Source organism: Cricetulus griseus (assembly GCF_003668045.3).
Source record: "Cricetulus griseus strain 17A/GY chromosome 1 unlocalized genomic scaffold, alternate assembly CriGri-PICRH-1.0 chr1_1, whole genome shotgun sequence".
Lineage (NCBI taxonomy): Eukaryota > Metazoa > Chordata > Mammalia > Rodentia > Cricetidae > Cricetulus > Cricetulus griseus.
In genome coordinates, this window is record NW_023276807.1 from 88,417,920 (window position 1) to 88,434,932 (window position 17,013).

Below are 17,013 nucleotides of genomic sequence, written 5' to 3' on the forward strand. Positions count from 1 at the left end.
CAACCACTTATCTAGAGAAGACTTTTGCAATCCCTCCTAAACCAGTGAAGCTGCAGACCTTCCACAGAGGAAGCTTCCTAGCTGGAACTGCCTCGGCCCCGAGCACTGAAGGTAGCCTCCGAAATCCCGCCCCTCAATCCCGCAGCCAATCATCGTCAGGCTCGTAACCCTGCCCCTAGACAGACGCAGCCAATCAGCGGCAGCGTCTTTTGCGCGCCCTGCTTGCGAAGATGGCGGTGTGTGTTGGCGCGCAGGCTGTGTGCGGAGCCGTTTCACAGCTCCCCGGCACCGGAATGTGAATGCGGCTGGAGGAGGGTGCCACCGGGATGAGTCGGCGAAGGAAGCATGCGGGCAGCCCTGCCAGGAGGAGCACGCCGCGCAAGGCGGCTGCCGAGGACGGCTGCCCGGCGGTGGAGACGGAGTCCCGCCGCTCCAGGCCCCGCGACTCCCGGCTCTGCAGGGCCGAAGCGCGGCCTTTGCGGCGGGAGCAGCGCCGGTGGGCGGCTGACGGCGGGCGGAGCCCCGGAGGTGAGGGGACGGCGGGCGGGGAGCGGAGCCCCGGGCTGGCGGGTGCTGAGGAGAAGGAGTGGAGCTCAGCCCAGGCGTCGGAGGGGCGGGAGGCTTAGGCTGCAGAGCGGAGTCCCCGGGAACTGGCGGCGTTGGTTGTTTTCTGGTTGACTGGTTCTGGGCGGGGCCTGTGCCTTGGACCACCCTGGGCCATTGGTCAACTAAGCTTTTCTCTTTTTTTTTTTCATTGTTTTGCTAAAGGGTCACCTCAAAGCTATTTGCTCCCGGAACTTGCTAGGAATAACATCCGGTTAGAATAGCAAACTAATGGCGCGTTCCTTTCTGATAACTTTTGGTGTTAGATTTTGAAGATTATTAACCTAATAGGTAGCCGACTGATAACCTTTCCGAGAGCGTGTTCTTAAATTACAACTTCTGTCACCTTGCCTGCCTCTGCTATGACAAAACAAGTCTGAGAAAACAATAACATCGTAAAATTTTAAATGATTCTAGACAAAAACTTCCCTAGAAACTAGAAGCAAATCACTGATGTTTTGGGGAGTAGTTCATTAGAGTATAAAATTTGGGTAGAGTTGACAGGAGGGGCTTAAAAGAGTCGAGGGCTTCAGTTTGGATACATTTTGAGGTTTGCAATGTATTAGTAATTCAATGATCAGGTGGTATCATTCCTGGGACCATGGAATCTTTAAAAAAATACTAATACTATGAAATATCAACGCATTATTTTTATTGAAATCTTTCTATTGTGGTTAAAGTAATTGTCTTTAAGAGACAAGTTTTATATTGGACATAAAAAATAATTTAAGCTGCTATCTGACTTTGGCTCTTGTGAAGTAATGCTTAAAATGTGTCAATTGTCATTTTATATAGAAAAGTATGAAACACCAACAAGAGTTCTGAAAACAGATTTATTGTCCTGTGCCTTCAGTTCCCCAAATGATCCAGATGGACAGACCGATATCTTCTGGGATCAAAATTCTCCAATCACCAAACAGTTAGGTAATCTGTTAAGATTTTTATGTGGTTAAATGTTTGATGAAGGTTAGTGATTGTAAAATTTTAGTCGGGTAACATCGGAAACTTCAATACAGTGGGTTTTTTTTGTTTTTCTTTTTTTGAGAATCTGGTATGATTTTTCTCTCTAATTTGCACATTAGTGCAGAGTGATTTAAGTTACATCGATTACAATCATTCTCTAAAAAGTAACAACTGATTTTAAAATTCTTGGTCTAAGATTTATAGAAATGTCTGTTTCTTTAGGGAAAGGAAGAAAAAAGCAGATTTCCAGTACATACACTGATGAGATTTCGCATATTGTCAATCGTATTGCTCCTCAGGTAAAGACAGCAAGTTTCATGATTTATAACTGCATGCTTGTTTCCTTTCATATTCAAAATATGTATTTAGAGCAACAAAGGTTACAGCTAGCCTTTCTGTTTCTGAATGAATGTCTTGAAAAATATGGAACGAATTATAGAATGAATACCAAAGTCTGCAGATTCTGAAGTTTTGTACATAAAATGATATGGTTTTTCATAGTGCCTGTTCATATCCTCCCATATACTGTATTTATTTATTTTTATTCTTTGCAGTGTTGGAGCTCAAACTCACTTCTGCTAGGCAAGTACTCTATCATGAGCTATGCCTCCAGCCCACCCCATATACTTTAAGTCATCTCTAGGTTATTTATTCCTTAGATAAAATAGTTATTTGTTATGCTGTACTATTGGGGGAATATTAAAAAGAAAATGCCTGTATATGTCCCATATTTTTAGTACACTTTTGGTTAGATGTGGAACCTGCAGATACAAGTAGATATTTTGTTTTGATTCTCTTGGAGTAGTAATTGACTAGTTTTATTTTTGTTGTCTTTAATGTATTTACCACCAAGCTGCGTTTTCCACATTATATTTTGAGTAAGTTGTATAGTAGAACAAACAATGTAAATTTAAGTTCTTGTTGTTAGTGCTTGCTGTCTATAGTACATATTTTTCCTGTTGCAGTTGCTCTTACTAGTATTCACTGGCTTATAAAATCACCAAGACAAAGTTTAAAACTGGAAAGGTCACTGGGCTTAGATACAGGCCTAACTAATGCAGCCTCTTCTATGACCCAACACCCCCCACCCCCACCATGTGTCAGTTAATGGTCATAACCTCAGTTCATTTTACTATAAAGTAGAATTATTACCTGCCTTACTGTCTTCAGTGGATTATTAGGGTTAAGTTATATGAAATTTACAAACTATAGAGTGCTATAAATTAATTATGATTTATTTTAATAGACCCATCTTCAAAGATTTTTTTTTCTTTAACTTTTGTGATGTTTGAGTGAAATACAAGTTTTAGTGAATCATTTAATACAAAGGAAACCAGTTAACTATCATTCCTGGTATTATCTTGACACTGTTAGTAAGAAGCATGGTCCAGAACATAACTGTTCTGAGTTTCTTTTCTTTCTTTTCCTTACTTAGTTTATTTTTACATTTTTAAAAGTGTGTGTGTGCGCACACATGAGCATGCACTCTCTTTTGTACAACAGCATGTGTGGAGGTCAGAGGACAACTTGGAAGAGTGAGTTCTCCTTCCACTCTCTTGGTATGATTCATTATATCAACACTTAATTTCGTGAACTACATTTACGGTATAATATTACTACTTTGTATGTTAACAGTAAATCTTCATTAACTAAAGCAAAGAAGCACAGAAAATAGCTTTAGGCTGGTCAGATTGCCTAGCGGTAAAATGTTGAGTGTACAGTTGACACCTTTACTAAACGGGCTGGAAATAGTATCTCTTGTGAAGAAATGGCAAGAGCACTCAAGTGGTAGCTTGAGTCACTGAACATTACGTTGGGATTAGTTTATTCAGTCTTCTCCTACTGAGCATTATTAAAGCAGGTTAATTGTTGGCAGCATTAAGATCTTTTGAAAAGTGTCATACTCATAATTACAAATACTTGAGATTTTCATAGTGATCTTCAGATCATTCAATTTCCTCCTAATGGTTTCAGTTTTAATTTTCTAAGATACACATTTGCATATTAGACAGACATCCCATTTTCTGTAGTGATAACATGCGCTGTGTTTAAGGTGATATCTTTCACCATATATATAACTATACAGGGTGCTCATTATTATCAGTTGAAGGATTAGACAACTTGATGGCACCAAGGATTTACTTAGGAGCCTGTAAATTAAAAGAAGCCCTTACAAGTAGTACATAAATATATAGAGGATTCCTGGTATATAAACTTGAGTGGGCACGTAACTTTGTCATGACTTTTTGAAACTTGTATAAATTTAATTTACTTGTAAATGGACAGATTCCATAATTAAATCGTTATTTGAAAGAGTGTTCAAACAAATGGGAAAATATCTAGTTTGTAAAATGAACTGATATTATTTTGCAAACTTAAAGTTAAGTAGATTTGGGTGTGCATTAAGAAAACTACTTGTTAATTCACTACCAAATTGTAGAGATGTTTTCACTAAAACCTTTAAGTAAGAAAATATAAAACTATAAAACGGCACTTTTTTTTTAAAGTCTCATTTTTCATGGATGTATGCATGCACACACTTTGTAAAGGTCAGAGAACAATTTGTTTTTATCCTTTGAGCCGTCTCCCTGGCCCAGTATGATTTTATACTCACCGTTGTAAATTCTAAGCTCTAGTTAGAATAACTTGTAATCTAGTAATAAGGCCATTTTTAAACTTTGTATGATCTTTTAATAGTAGTTCTCAAGCTTCCTAGTCCTGCAACCCTTTAAAACAGTTCCTCATTTTGTGCTGACCTTCGCCCCTAAATTTATCTTTATAGCTACTTCATAATTTTGCTACTGCTAGGAAGCCTAAATGTTTTTGGAGATAGAGGTTTGCCAAAGGTTGCAACCCATGTGTTGAGAACTGCTGGCTTATAATAATGCTCATTCCATAACTATCATTGTGATTGAGGAACTGAAAAATACAGCAAAAATCAAAACAAGAAAACCATCCTACTCTAAGATAACTTCCTACTTGAAGTTTTTCTGTTTCCCCATTCTTAGCTTTAGCCTTGACCATGCCTTAAAGTCTCTAGTCAGTTCTGACATTACTCTGTGCTCAATTTAAGTCAAAGTGGAGCTCCCAGTTCTTAAAGATCGAGGATAAGAAAATATTGGGGAGTCAGTGCTACAGAAAGAATTCTGAATGTATTTTTATTTTCTGTTCTGATGGTAGTACTTACTTTTTGAGTATCTTACAACAACTGAAATGATCTTTTATGTGTATATAACACCAAAATGTACTTGATAGGGAATGTATATCAAACCCTGGTTTTTATAAATGTGGTTTGAATATTTTTAAAAGCTCGAATATTTCTCCTTTACTTGTGAGGGCATAAATGGATCACAGTTTACAGCCAGTGACTATCTCCAGAATTCTTCTCCTTCCTCTCTACTCTCAACCTCTCCTTTTTCTTGGGGAGGGGGTATTGGTCACTTATTTTATGGTGCTCTTATGTTCTTTTTTCTTTGGTTTCCAAGGATGAAAAACCAGTGACAAACTCCATGCTGGGTGTGTGGATTGGTGACACTGCTATTCCTTGTACTCCTAGCATAGCAAAAGAAAAGTCAAGAGTGAAAATCAGCTGCACTAAGTGAGTTCGGATTTCACCTTCTTGTCATTCAATGAGGCAGATATTCTTACTAACATTGTAGGTTTTGGAATAAACCGAAATTGTAAACTTTTTGTTTTGATATGTAAAATTATGTAGTTAAAGACACATTATTCTGAGTTAAAATTTTGGTGTTTTTTGTCATATCAAAATATATGAAATGATAATTGAGTAAGTCTTATTTTTTTAATTAAAATATTCCAATATTGCTTTAATAGGTTAAAAACACAAAATCGAGAAAAAGAACTTATGAAGTTGGCTAAGCAGTTTGATAAAAACATGGAAGAACTTGATGTGATTCAAGAGCAAGATGGGAGGAATAATGATTTTATCCAGACAACTTCAGAAGTGGGACATTTACACATTCATAAAGATTCTGTGCGGATGGAGACAGATGATAAAGTTCCTGAAATCAGTTGTGCTCTAGTAAAGAAGCAAATGGAAGGAAACATCGGGATAACTGTGGCAGAGGAGCAAGACAGCAATCAGAAACCCTTTGACCATAATGTTGAAGCAGCCCTTAATGCTATTTTTGATGGTTCCACTCAGATGTGTAGTGGACAATTAAGCCAATATTTGTCATCAGAAGCTTTTCTGAACAATAGTAAAAGTACTTTTGTAAAGAAAAGTAGCTTAATAGAAGAGGACATCATTATTAATGAAACTCTGCTCACTGAAAACCTTCCAAATAAAACTTCATTATCACCTTCCCCCCAGGTAGATACTCCCTTACTGCAAAAATCATGTGTGACTCCTTGTGTAAAGAAGCCAGAAGCATCTAATAAACATGCTGCTGATGGGTTGACTGGTAGTGACTTTGAGGATGACTGGGAGAGCTTACTGGGCAATGAACCTTTCCTTATGGAGAATGCTGAAATGCTTGAACTCTTTCCTTCCACAACTGCCCAAGTTACTGGTCAGAAGGCAATTTGTACTGTTGCTGCTAAAAATGATACAACCACATCAAGAACAAATACAGATCTAGGTGGAAAGTTAAGAGACTCAAAAATAACTCTGGATCTTCCTTCAAAGACATGCAACAAAGAACTAAGAAATTCTGGAGGTTATAGATTTTTATCACGTCCAAGTGATGAATCAAGCAAGTTACCATTCACTTTCAGTAACATTAAAGATGAAGATTGTGTTGATGTCTCTAATCTTACCAGAGTAAAAGAAGATAGTGGTAGTAAGTGTAATTTTAATGTGCTTGCTTCTGACAGTTCTGGTTCATATTCAAGATACCCTAATGAACAAAAATACGGGTTCAGTGTTAACCCGCCTTTGAAAACACCTGCTGTCACTGCTCCCAGTGGCTCTGTATTCTTGGACAAAGAAAACAGTGTTTGTAACACAAATCAGACTAATGGATTAAAGTTCAGTTCTTCCATTGATGACTGGAATGATCCCTTGGTGGCCAGTGAAATGATTAAAGCATGCAGTGAATTAGAGACTACCTGGGAAGCAGATGATGTAGATGATGATTTGTTATATCAGGCATGTGATGACATTGAAAGACTAACTCAACAAGAAAACAAGCGCAGTAAGCAGTCAGAAAGTATAAATAACACTTCCAAACAGGGATCCAGAAATATCTATACTGCATCTAAACAAAGAAGCCAGTCGGTACCTTCTAAACATTGGAACCTTGTCAGTTCGTCAGTGCCACCATCCCTAACAGATAACTCACAGATACATAAATCAGTGAAAGTGGAAAAAAGAGACCCATGTGGAGATTACCCCAATATTTTGTATGCTACAACAAATTTGTCTGTGTGTTCTAGAAATTCAATTGATAATCAATATATACCAGTACAGGTGAATGGCTCAAAATTTATCCTTGAAGGAAGTTCAAGTTTGAATGATAGTTTGGGTCGAATGAGCACAGAAATTGCTACTAATACAAAGTTCAGTACTCATCAACTATCCCACAAAACCTTAGCAGATAGAACTCAGAATGACAACAAAATACTGAGGGTCTCAAAATTTACATTTAAGACCAAAAATCCTCAGGTTCTTTCCCAGTTAAATCAAAACTGTATAGCAGGAAATATGCCTGTTAGCAAAACCTTGCAGGATTTAGGAAAAAAGGAAACTGTCAATTCATTGCTTGAGGATAATCACCAGCGATCTTCCATAAAATATTCTGCGTCTTTGACACCATCTTCTAAAGGTATGTATGAAATAGTTGTCTTTGAAAAGTATTAATGCTAGTTACTTGTTTTGACTAATAGGTATAACTAGCATCTGATACAAAATTGTGTGCCTATTGTGACAAAATTAATAGGTTATTTGTCTCAGGCTTTTTCATATTGTTCCAGTTCATCTTTTTTTCTGATTGTATTTTTATTCCTTCAATAAACTCCATTAGTCACACCCCAAAAAGTTGTATCTTGAAACTGTCAGCCTTATAATATTGCTACCATCCCAAATTCTCTGTCCTCATTTATATTCTAATCTTCAAAAAAGCAAAATAGACTTTGAAACCCACATAAGAAAACCTTTATATATGTAAGACAGTCTTCAGTGAATAACTCATATTTCCAATAAAATCTAAAATCTGAAAACTCCTGAATTGTCTTTCCTTAACCTTTCTCATGTACTAAAAAGTAAGAAATAAAATAGTGTATATAGTAATTTGTAGTAATTATTTTATCTGAGAATACCACTTATCAGTTTGGTATATGTCAAGAAACTTTTTACATCAGCTTATATTGTACAGAGTGATGTTTGATTATGACTTTCTTTTGGATATTTCAAAAGAAATAGCTTTGGAGCTTGTTCTGGAACTTGCTCTGTGGACCAGATTGGTATCAATTCACAGAGATCCATCTGCTTCTGCCTCCCTAGTGCTGGGATTAAAGGTGTTTGTCACCACCACCTGGCTGATTATGACATTTTCATATCTGTATACAATGTAACTTTATCATAGTTGTTGCCTCCAAGTACTTCTTCTCCAACTGGTTTTCTCCCTTTCCTAAATAGTAACACTTCATGTCATTTTTTGTTGTCACATTCTTGAGTTATTCATTGATGGACAATAAGGTTGGTCATATGACTTGGCTATTTTGAATGCATATTTTTGTAATAAACATGGGTATGCAAGTGTATCTATTCATGTTCATTTTGATTCCTTCATTAAATACCAACAGTTTGGTATAAATCAGAATTATACCCTAGTGATTACATGTATGTATGTATGTATGTATGTATGTATGTATGTATGATGTATGTATGTGGTTTTTTTCCTATACCAACAAAGTATAAAGGTTCCTCCTATCTCCACACATTTGCCAGTATGTGTTTCCCCCATCTTGATTACAGTTCTAATTGAGGTGAGCTCAAATCCAAGAGTAGTTTTGATTTGCATTTCCCTCATGGTTAAAGATGTTGAACTTGTTTTTTTAATGTATGAATTTGTTGAATTGTACTTGTTTTGGGATTCTTATTTAATTTGCCATTTGTCCTCTGGGTTATCTAGGTTTTTCTTGGTTTTCAGTTGTTGAATTCGTTATATTTTTTGAATATTAGCCCCTATTGTAAGTGCCTGGCAAAGATATTCCCCATTATCTAAGTTGCATCTTCATTGTGGTTACTATTTACTCTGTTACGTAAACACTATAGTTTGATGCAGTCCTGATTGCCAATTCTAGGTATGTTTTTCCCCTGAGCTGTTGAGAGTCTTTGCAGAAACTCCTTGTCCATCGCTGCATTTTGAAGCATCCTACCCGATTTCCAGTAGTTCAGAGGTTCAGATCTTACATTAATATCTTTGATCCATATTGAATTGGTTTATTATAAAGGATGAGAGACACTACATGTGGATATCCTAATTTTCCAGCACCATTTGTTAAAGAAAAAAAAAAGCTGTCTTTAATATAAGTTTTTAGACCCTTTGTAGAGAATAAGCTGCTTGGGTCTGAGTGCTCTTAATATCATTGATCTGCATGTCTGCTTTTGTGACAGTGCCGTGATGATTTTGTTACTGTGACTCTAATGGAATTTGAAATCAAATGGTTTGAAAAGCCATTTGAAAAAATGTTTTTTTTTTTTTTTTTTTTTTTTTGTGTGTGTGTGTGTGTGTGTGTGTGTGTGTGTGGTATTATTCATTTTGCTTAGGATTATTTTAGTTGTTGTAGGTTTTTTGGTGTGTGTCTGTGTGCGTGTGCCCACACGGGCAGCTATATAAATTCTCTAGTTCTGTGAGGTACATCATTGCAGTTTAGATGGAGATTGCAATGAATCTGTAGACCCATTTTGGTAATAGGGTCATTTTCCATAGCGTTAGTTCTTCTATTGCATAAACATTGGAAATGTATCAATTTGTCATTGTTCTATGGTTGTCACTGTGTAGGTTTTTCACCTCCTTGGTAGTTTTATTCCTGGAGTTTTATTATTTTGTTTTGTTGCTGATTATTTCTTAGTGAATTTGAGATATAGAAAAATCTACTACTTTTTATGTATTAGTTTTTTATATTGATATATTACTGAAAATGTTTATCTGATGTAAGAGTTTTGTAGTAATGTCTTTGGAGTCCTTTATGTATGTGATCATATGGTTAACAAGTGGAAATAATCTGGTGACTTCTGTCATTTCTAATCCCTCTTTACAGTGCCTATGAGATCCAGCTCTGTAATAAATAAGAGTGTAGAGAGAAGACAGTGTTATTTCATATCTAATTTTAAAGAAAATGCTTTCAGTTTTCCAGCAGTGTAATATTAACTGTATGTTTGTTTCATATATTCTTTAGTTTGTTGATGTATGATATTTCTGTTCTTAGATTCTTTAAGGTTATCGTGAAGGAGTGTTCAGTTTTGTCTAAAACTTTTCCTACATGCATTGACGTGATCATGAGATTTTTATCCTTGATTTTATTTTTGTGCTGTTTGTTGATCTGTGAGACCGAGTTATGTCTGCATCCCTGGAATGGAATCACCTTGATCATGATCTTGTTAATAAATTACTGAATTTGATTTGCAAGGTTTTTTTTGGGGGGGGTTGGTGTGTTTTTTTTTTTTTTTTTATTTTTTTTTTTTTTTTTTTTTTTTTTGGTTTTTCAAGACAGGGTTTTTCTGTGTAGCTTTGGAGCCTGTCCTGGCACTCGCTCTGGAGTCCAGGCTGGCCTGGAACTCACAGAGATCTGCCTGCCTCTGCCTCCTGTGTGCCAGATTTGCAAGTATTTTATTAAGTGTGTTTTGCTATGTTCTTCTAGAAAATGTATTGTTACATCCTTACCAGTTTTGATACCAAGGTTAATACTGGCTTTGTAGAATGAACTTAAGTTACTTAAAATCTCTGTTGATTTTAAACTTAGGCAACTCATAACTATAAACTTCTCGTAGCAGTGACTTAGCTGTATTCAAAATGTTCTAATAAGTTGTGTTTTCATTTTTACTTGACTCTAGAAATTTCTAAGTTCCTTATTTCTATTTTTGTTCTTTTGTTTGTTTGTTTTGTTTTTCAAGACAGGGTTTCTCTTTGTAGCTTTGGAGCCTATCCTGGGACTCGCTCTGGAGACCAGGCTGGCCTGGAATTCACAGAGATCTGTCTGCCTCTGCCTCCCTAGTGTTGGGATTAAAGGCGTGTGCCACCAACGCCCAGCTCCTAAGTCCCTTATTTCTTGAGTGACCTACTTTTCCCATATGAATCTGATATCGTTCTCCCTTTTTCTGATAGGAGAAGAAAGTATTCCCTCCTTCCTCCTCCTCCTTGTGTGTGTATATGTGTTTATTAAGACTTATGATATAACATCTATTTTGGAGAAAGTATTAATGGGTTGTTAGAACAATTCTGTAGTGGTTGAATTGAATATTCTGTATTTGTCCTTTAAATCCATTTGATCTGTGGAATAGTTAGCTCAGAGAGTTTTGTTTGTTCTCTGCTTGAATGATGTATTGACAAAGGGGAATATTATGGTACTAAAATTATCCTTTGTTTGTGGCTAGATCTCTGTGCCCTACTATTAATTAAGACGACTTGTTAACAAAGGTGGAGGGGTGCACATATGCCACAGGAGGTAAGAGGACAACTTCAGGGAGTCAGTTCACTCTTCTGTCATGTTTAGTGATCAAACACAGGCCATCAGTCTTTGGTGGCAAGCACCTTCTCAGTTCTCTATTTACCATGTAGGTCCAGTTTTTCAACTCTGGTCATGAAGTGTAACCTTTTTACCCGCTGAGCTATCTTTGTGATCCCCAAGTTTTTATTTGTTTGTTTTGTTTTAATTTGAATTTTAAGATAGAATTTTCTGTGGTTTAGACTGTCCTGGAACTCACTGTGCAGCCTCAGGCTGACCTGAAAATTTCAGTTCTTTGATTTAAGTCTCCCTTGAGTGTTGGGGTTACTATACACCCAGCCTTCACCATTGTCTTCTGATGTATTGTCCTGTATTAAAACACATTAAGCTGCTTTATACCTCTCAGTTTGGCTTTGTTGTCTGGGCTTTCAGATTCATTTTGTCTTTGCAATTTCATTCTGTATGTGTCAGCTCCTGAGATCCAGCAAATATTTAGATCCTCTTCTATACTCATTCTGAAGTCTGTTTCTTCTAATTGGATAGTCACACTAGTGTTCCATGGAATGAAATTTCTTTCTTTATCGTAAAGATTTTCTGTTTACAACTGCTTGAATCCTTCCTAAAACTCATTTCTTTATTAGCTCTTCTATTACAATTTGTTATTTCTAAAACTATTATTTGTAGAGCTCTTGTACTTGTTCATCTTTCTTCATCTGTGCAGTGTATTTCTTTGGTACAGTTGTTCTCAACCTGTGGGTCACAGCCCCTTTGAGGTTCAAAAGACACTTTCACAGTGGTCACCTAAGACCATTGGAAAAACACAAATATTTACAATTCATAACAGCAGCAAAATTGCAGTTATGAAATAGCAACAAAAAATGTTGTGGTTGGGGGGTCACCAGAACATGGGAGCTATATTAAATGGTCACAGCATTAGGAAGATTGAGAACCACTGGTTGCCAGGCGTTGGTGGCCCATGCCTTTAATCCCAGCACTTGGGAGGCAGAGGCAGGTGGATCTCTGTGAGTTCAAGGCCAGCCTGGTCTCCAGAGCAAGTGCCAGGATAGGCTCCAAAGCTACACATAGAAACCCTGTCTTGAAAAAACAAAACAAACAAACAAAAAAACAAAACAACAAAAAAGAGAACCACTGGTTTAGTATCATCTGCAGTGATCACGTATTGGTCATAAATTGTTTTAGTTTATCATTGAAGATAAAGTTATCAAAGGATAACTTTGGTATGTATGTATGTATGTATGTATGTATAATCTTGGTTGATGAGTAATTTTTGTTGTTGTTGAAATATATCAGACATGCTGTGTCTTGATTTCAGTGTTTTTCTGAGTGATCTTCTGAGTTATAGCAAAGTGGTCTTTTGTTCTGGTATGGTTATCTTTGCATGTAACTTGCTACTTCTGCCAGCTTTTAGTATTTCTTTCCCTCGATTTGGGACATTATGCCTTCCTTTTATTGAATGGGCTTTCAGTGCTTTTAGTCTGTTCCCTCCCTTCAACTACAGTTCCTTTGTTATTTCTTTGAGGTATTACATGTTACAGTAATGTTATTTATTTGCTGTTGGAATGTACTTTCTGAGAAATTGTTCCTCAACTTTATCTTCAAGTCCTTGTGTTTTTTATCTTAAGGATTTTCTATGCATATAAAAAGGTGTGTTTCTGTATCTATTGATTTATTTAAATAGAATTGGATGATAAATGCTTGATTTTGCATTTCCTTAATAAATTATAACACTTCTTATAGTATCTGTAGTCCCTTTAGTGTCTATGCTGAATTATATGGTTGTTGAGATTAAGAATTGTTTTTGTATTGATGAAAGCTTGGGTTGGTTTTTTGCAATTACAAACAGCACAGTAGGAATTCTATTATACAAATTTCTGAACCTTGTGTAATTGTATTTGTTAATTCCTGACGGTATGGTGTAAAACAATGCTGTGAAATTTGACAGATAGCACCAGATTTTCTTCCAAAATGCCAGACAAATTTTGGTACAACGAGTAATTTTCCATGTTACAGCCCATTGTGTCTTGAAATGTTAATACTGTTGTCAATCTATTATAGTTGTAAATGTTATAAGTTTATTTTAAAAGTAAATATACTATAGCTATCTGGGTAAGTTTTCTAAAATAAATTTATTGCATATACTTTTTAATTTAATTTTATTTATTTGTTATGTATACAACATTCTGCTTCCATGTATATCTGCACACCAGAAGAGGGCACCAGATCTCATTAGGGGTGGTTGTGAGCCACCATGTGGTTGCTGGGAATTGAACTCAGGACCTCTGGAAGAGCAGTCAGTGCTCTTAACCTCTGAGCCATCTCTCCAGCCCTATTGCATATACTTTTAATTTGCATTTTTATAAAGGTATTATTTGCTTTGTATCCTAGCAATTTTTCTTTTAGACTTATTGATACAGCTTCATCTTCCTGGCTAATATTGGCCTCTCCAGTATTTGTATTGTTTTTACTCACTTTCCCTTTGATATGTCAGTACCTAATCTCCAAGGAATATCCTTGAAACAAAACCCACTTACCTGTTAGTGGCTTAAGGCCAGAGTTAGTAAATTTGCAGCCTGTTTTTATACAACTGGTGCATTAAAAATCATTTTAAAATTTTTAAGTGTTACCGATTTGAAAATGTGAATCAAAGGAATGCAAAAAGTTCATTCAGACATCTGATGATTTTTTTACATATTATATATGACTTTTTTGTAAAATGAATAGAGTTGAGCAGTTTAATAAGAACATGTTCCTATCAAAAGTTAACCTTTTTTGGTCCTATGAAGAGTAACAATTGCTGGCCCCTATGCCATAAAGTAAAAATAAAAAATATTAAGAAACTTGGTTGCTTAGTACTGTGCAACAATTTGACTTTGTAAATGTATACATACATTCATACACACATACATTCGATAGGAAATGAGTTAGAGGAAGGGCTGTTGGGGAAGCATTTGGCTCTCCCTAAAACAGAGTTTTATAGTATTATTTCATACATTTTTACCTTTGTGGATTATTAATCTGTTTTTTAAAAAATATATTTTGGTATTTCTCTGGGATGGTAAATAGCTAAAGTATGGCTTAGGAAATGACAGACACCAGAGTTATCTGCAAAGTTGGTTTGAAATAATCCTTTATCCTTTCCCATTTCTGATTATACCAAGAAAGAAAGTAGGTACATAATATATTTTGAGTTTCCTTTCATCAGCAAGAGGAATTTGTGTAAAAAGATTCTGTTTTCACTGCCTAAATATTTCTTCTAATAATAATGCAGATTCTTCTCTTAAAAGATAAGGTTTCATCAGTAAATTTACATAAATGTATGTTAGGGTTATGATCTTAGATAGTACATGTCATTTAAATGAGAGTAGTTTCCAGTCTAAAGCTTCAACTTCACACACACACACACACACACACACACACACACACACACACACACACACAAATTTTCTGATATATTCTTCAATAAAAATAAAATTTTGAACAGTTATAAATGTCCAGTTCCTGCAATAATTATTAACTCAATCCCATGTGTACAATAATGTCTAAGGTATCACTACATTGAAACTCTTTGTAAAGTACATGTGGCATCCATAAAAATAGATTGTCAAGTTCATGCTAAGGGTTTGGGGAAGGGTTTGGTGTGGTCTTGAGCCAAACAGTAGCAGACAAGTCTCCAGGCTGTTATCATGTCAGCTCCGTCTTCTGGGCAGATAACAAGTGTGTGTACCTTCCTTTGAAGAACAACCCTGTGTATTTAACATTCCTGGTTCCTCCAGTGCTTATCTGTGTGCACATGGACCTCTGTGCCTCCCACACAATTTGATGTGAGAGATTTCATTTGGTTACTCAACTGAAATGTAAACTTTGTGACTGTTTTAATGAGAAAAGTAGTAGTCAGCTTTCTTTCATAGCTGTTTGGTGTATCTTTTTCTTTGCTTTCCCTTCCCCTTCTTTTTTAAGGACTGTCTTGTATAGCACAAGATGGCCTTGAATTCAGTCCATAGCTGCAGACAGTGTTCACTGGATCTCCCTCCATCTCCAGACTATTGGTGTTGCAACTGTGACCGACCACTCTCAGCTATATTTGAAGGATTGATAGACAGCTTAATTCATATTATTTTTACTATCTGTCAATGTTTATATCATTTAAATCTGGTGTTTAAAGAAATTTATATAGTCATAGGTTAGATGGTCACATGAATTATCTGCTGAGTCTGCAAAAACCAGCTTTTAATCAACTCAAAGTTTTATCATACCTGAATGTGGGTATGGGCAGGGACTTGGCATCCTCCTGATGTAGAACATTCCATTTTGTGTGTACATGCAATTGTATATGTTATGGTTGTGTGTTAATAGTCAAACCAGTGCGATGAAAAGGCAAAAGTTATATATTCAGATGACTGATAAGATTAATCCCTTTGCTTTTTTTTTTTTTTAATTTTTAGATGAAGAAGAGAGGAATAGAAAGTATTCTCCTGAGGAAATTCAACGAAAAAGGCAGGAAGCACTGGTTCGAAGAAAGGCCAAAGCACTGGCATTGCCCACTGTGCATCCAGCTCCCATTTCATTTTGATGAAATTTGAGTTAGACGGTTTCAAACTGTTAATAACTATCCGTGATAGAACTTTTTTTTCTTGATTTCTCTGTGAGAAATTTAATGCTGACTTATAAAGCACGGGCTTCTACTTTGTTATTTAATAAATCAGTGTTTATAATGGGAAATGAAACTTTCTTGGAGATGTATGGAATTATGTATATGTTTTAGAAAAGTTAACAGTTAATGTATATACAGAGGGAAGTGCTTGTCTTTATTACATGTGGTAGCAGCTGAGCATCAAAAATAGCTGTAAATCTTCAAACAGATTAAAATGACTAAACAGTGACTTAGTTGTGTAGTATCATTTTCAGTTACTTAAGGCTTTTTATACATTGACAATTTTTAATTAATATTCCATATTCTTAGTGGCCTTGCTAAGATATAGAGAACTTCTATTTATTGGATTTTTTTTTAATTACTGTTTTCAGTTGCTAGCCAGAAGTAGGTTTAAATTTTAGTATTTCTAAATGTGATTCAATTTGAAAACATTTCACTGTTAAGAAAAACACAGACTGGCATTGTCTTGTTTAACGAAAAAAAAAAATAAGTAATAAAGCATCATTGACAATTAGAGTCGGCAGAAACGCCTATCATCTGATCCAGCTTCTTTGTCGTATAGGTTAGATAGAACAATTCAAGTTGTTCTTTTTCTTTGTGTGCATAAGTGTTTGAGTTAGAGTCTTGCCATTTGGCCCATGCTGGCCCTTGAACTCACCCAGGTGGCTGCAAACTGACGGTGATTCTCCTGCCTCAGTCTCCCCAATGCTATAAGTACAGGTATCTGCTAGCCTGTCCAATTCATGCTACTACTTTCAAAGTCAGAGACAAATTAAACCTGTGCTCATGTGGAGTTGATTTTTCTGAACATCTATAAACAGTTGCATAATTTGCTTCAATCTATTAGTACTTAAAATAATTTGAAGGAGCATTAACACTAAAATATAATCTAAAGCATATTAAGGATTGCTTATTAACAGTGTGTATGTGCATTCTTTATTTTAAAGAATTAATCTTTTCAGGATTCAAAATTAGACTTTCTATTCTTAGTTTTCTTATTGCAGTTTCCTTCTAATTATTTAACTTCACTGTTTTTTTCCCCCTCTGTCATCCCTGTCCAATTTTTTTCTTGTAAAAAATGAGCCAGTAATATAAGCCTTAACTAGAGGTGAGGGTATATGGCAGTAAGGATGCTTGTATTTTTC

General features: G+C 35.9%; 1 protein-coding gene across 1 annotated transcript; it reads left to right on the forward strand.

Annotated features, from left to right (window-relative positions):
- The first annotated feature begins 200 nt into the window (after window positions 1-200).
- Window positions 201-16,399, forward strand: Etaa1 (ETAA1 activator of ATR kinase). The gene is made up of 6 exons (XM_027388075.2): window positions 201-528; window positions 1,399-1,527; window positions 1,789-1,865; window positions 5,052-5,164; window positions 5,401-7,352; window positions 15,660-16,399. The coding sequence occupies exons 1-6, from the start codon at window positions 300-302 to the stop codon at window positions 15,785-15,787; spliced, it is 2,628 nt and encodes an 875-aa protein (XP_027243876.1). The 5' UTR covers window positions 201-299; the 3' UTR covers window positions 15,788-16,399.
- The last annotated feature ends 614 nt before the right edge of the window (window positions 16,400-17,013 follow it).

What these genes read in the sequence shown, in the direction of transcription:
- Etaa1 (XM_027388075.2), top strand. Translation starts at nt 300, where the DNA reads ATGCGGCTGGAGGAGGGTGCCACCGGGATGAGTCGGCGAAGGAAGCAT. An exon ending in GTGAAAATCAGCTGCACTAA is followed by an intron (nt 5,165 to 5,400) that starts GTGAGTTCGGAT and finishes TTGCTTTAATAG; the next exon opens with GTTAAAAACACAAAATCGAG. An exon ending in TTTGACACCATCTTCTAAAG is followed by an intron (nt 7,353 to 15,659) that starts GTATGTATGAAA and finishes TTTAATTTTTAG; the next exon opens with ATGAAGAAGAGAGGAATAGA.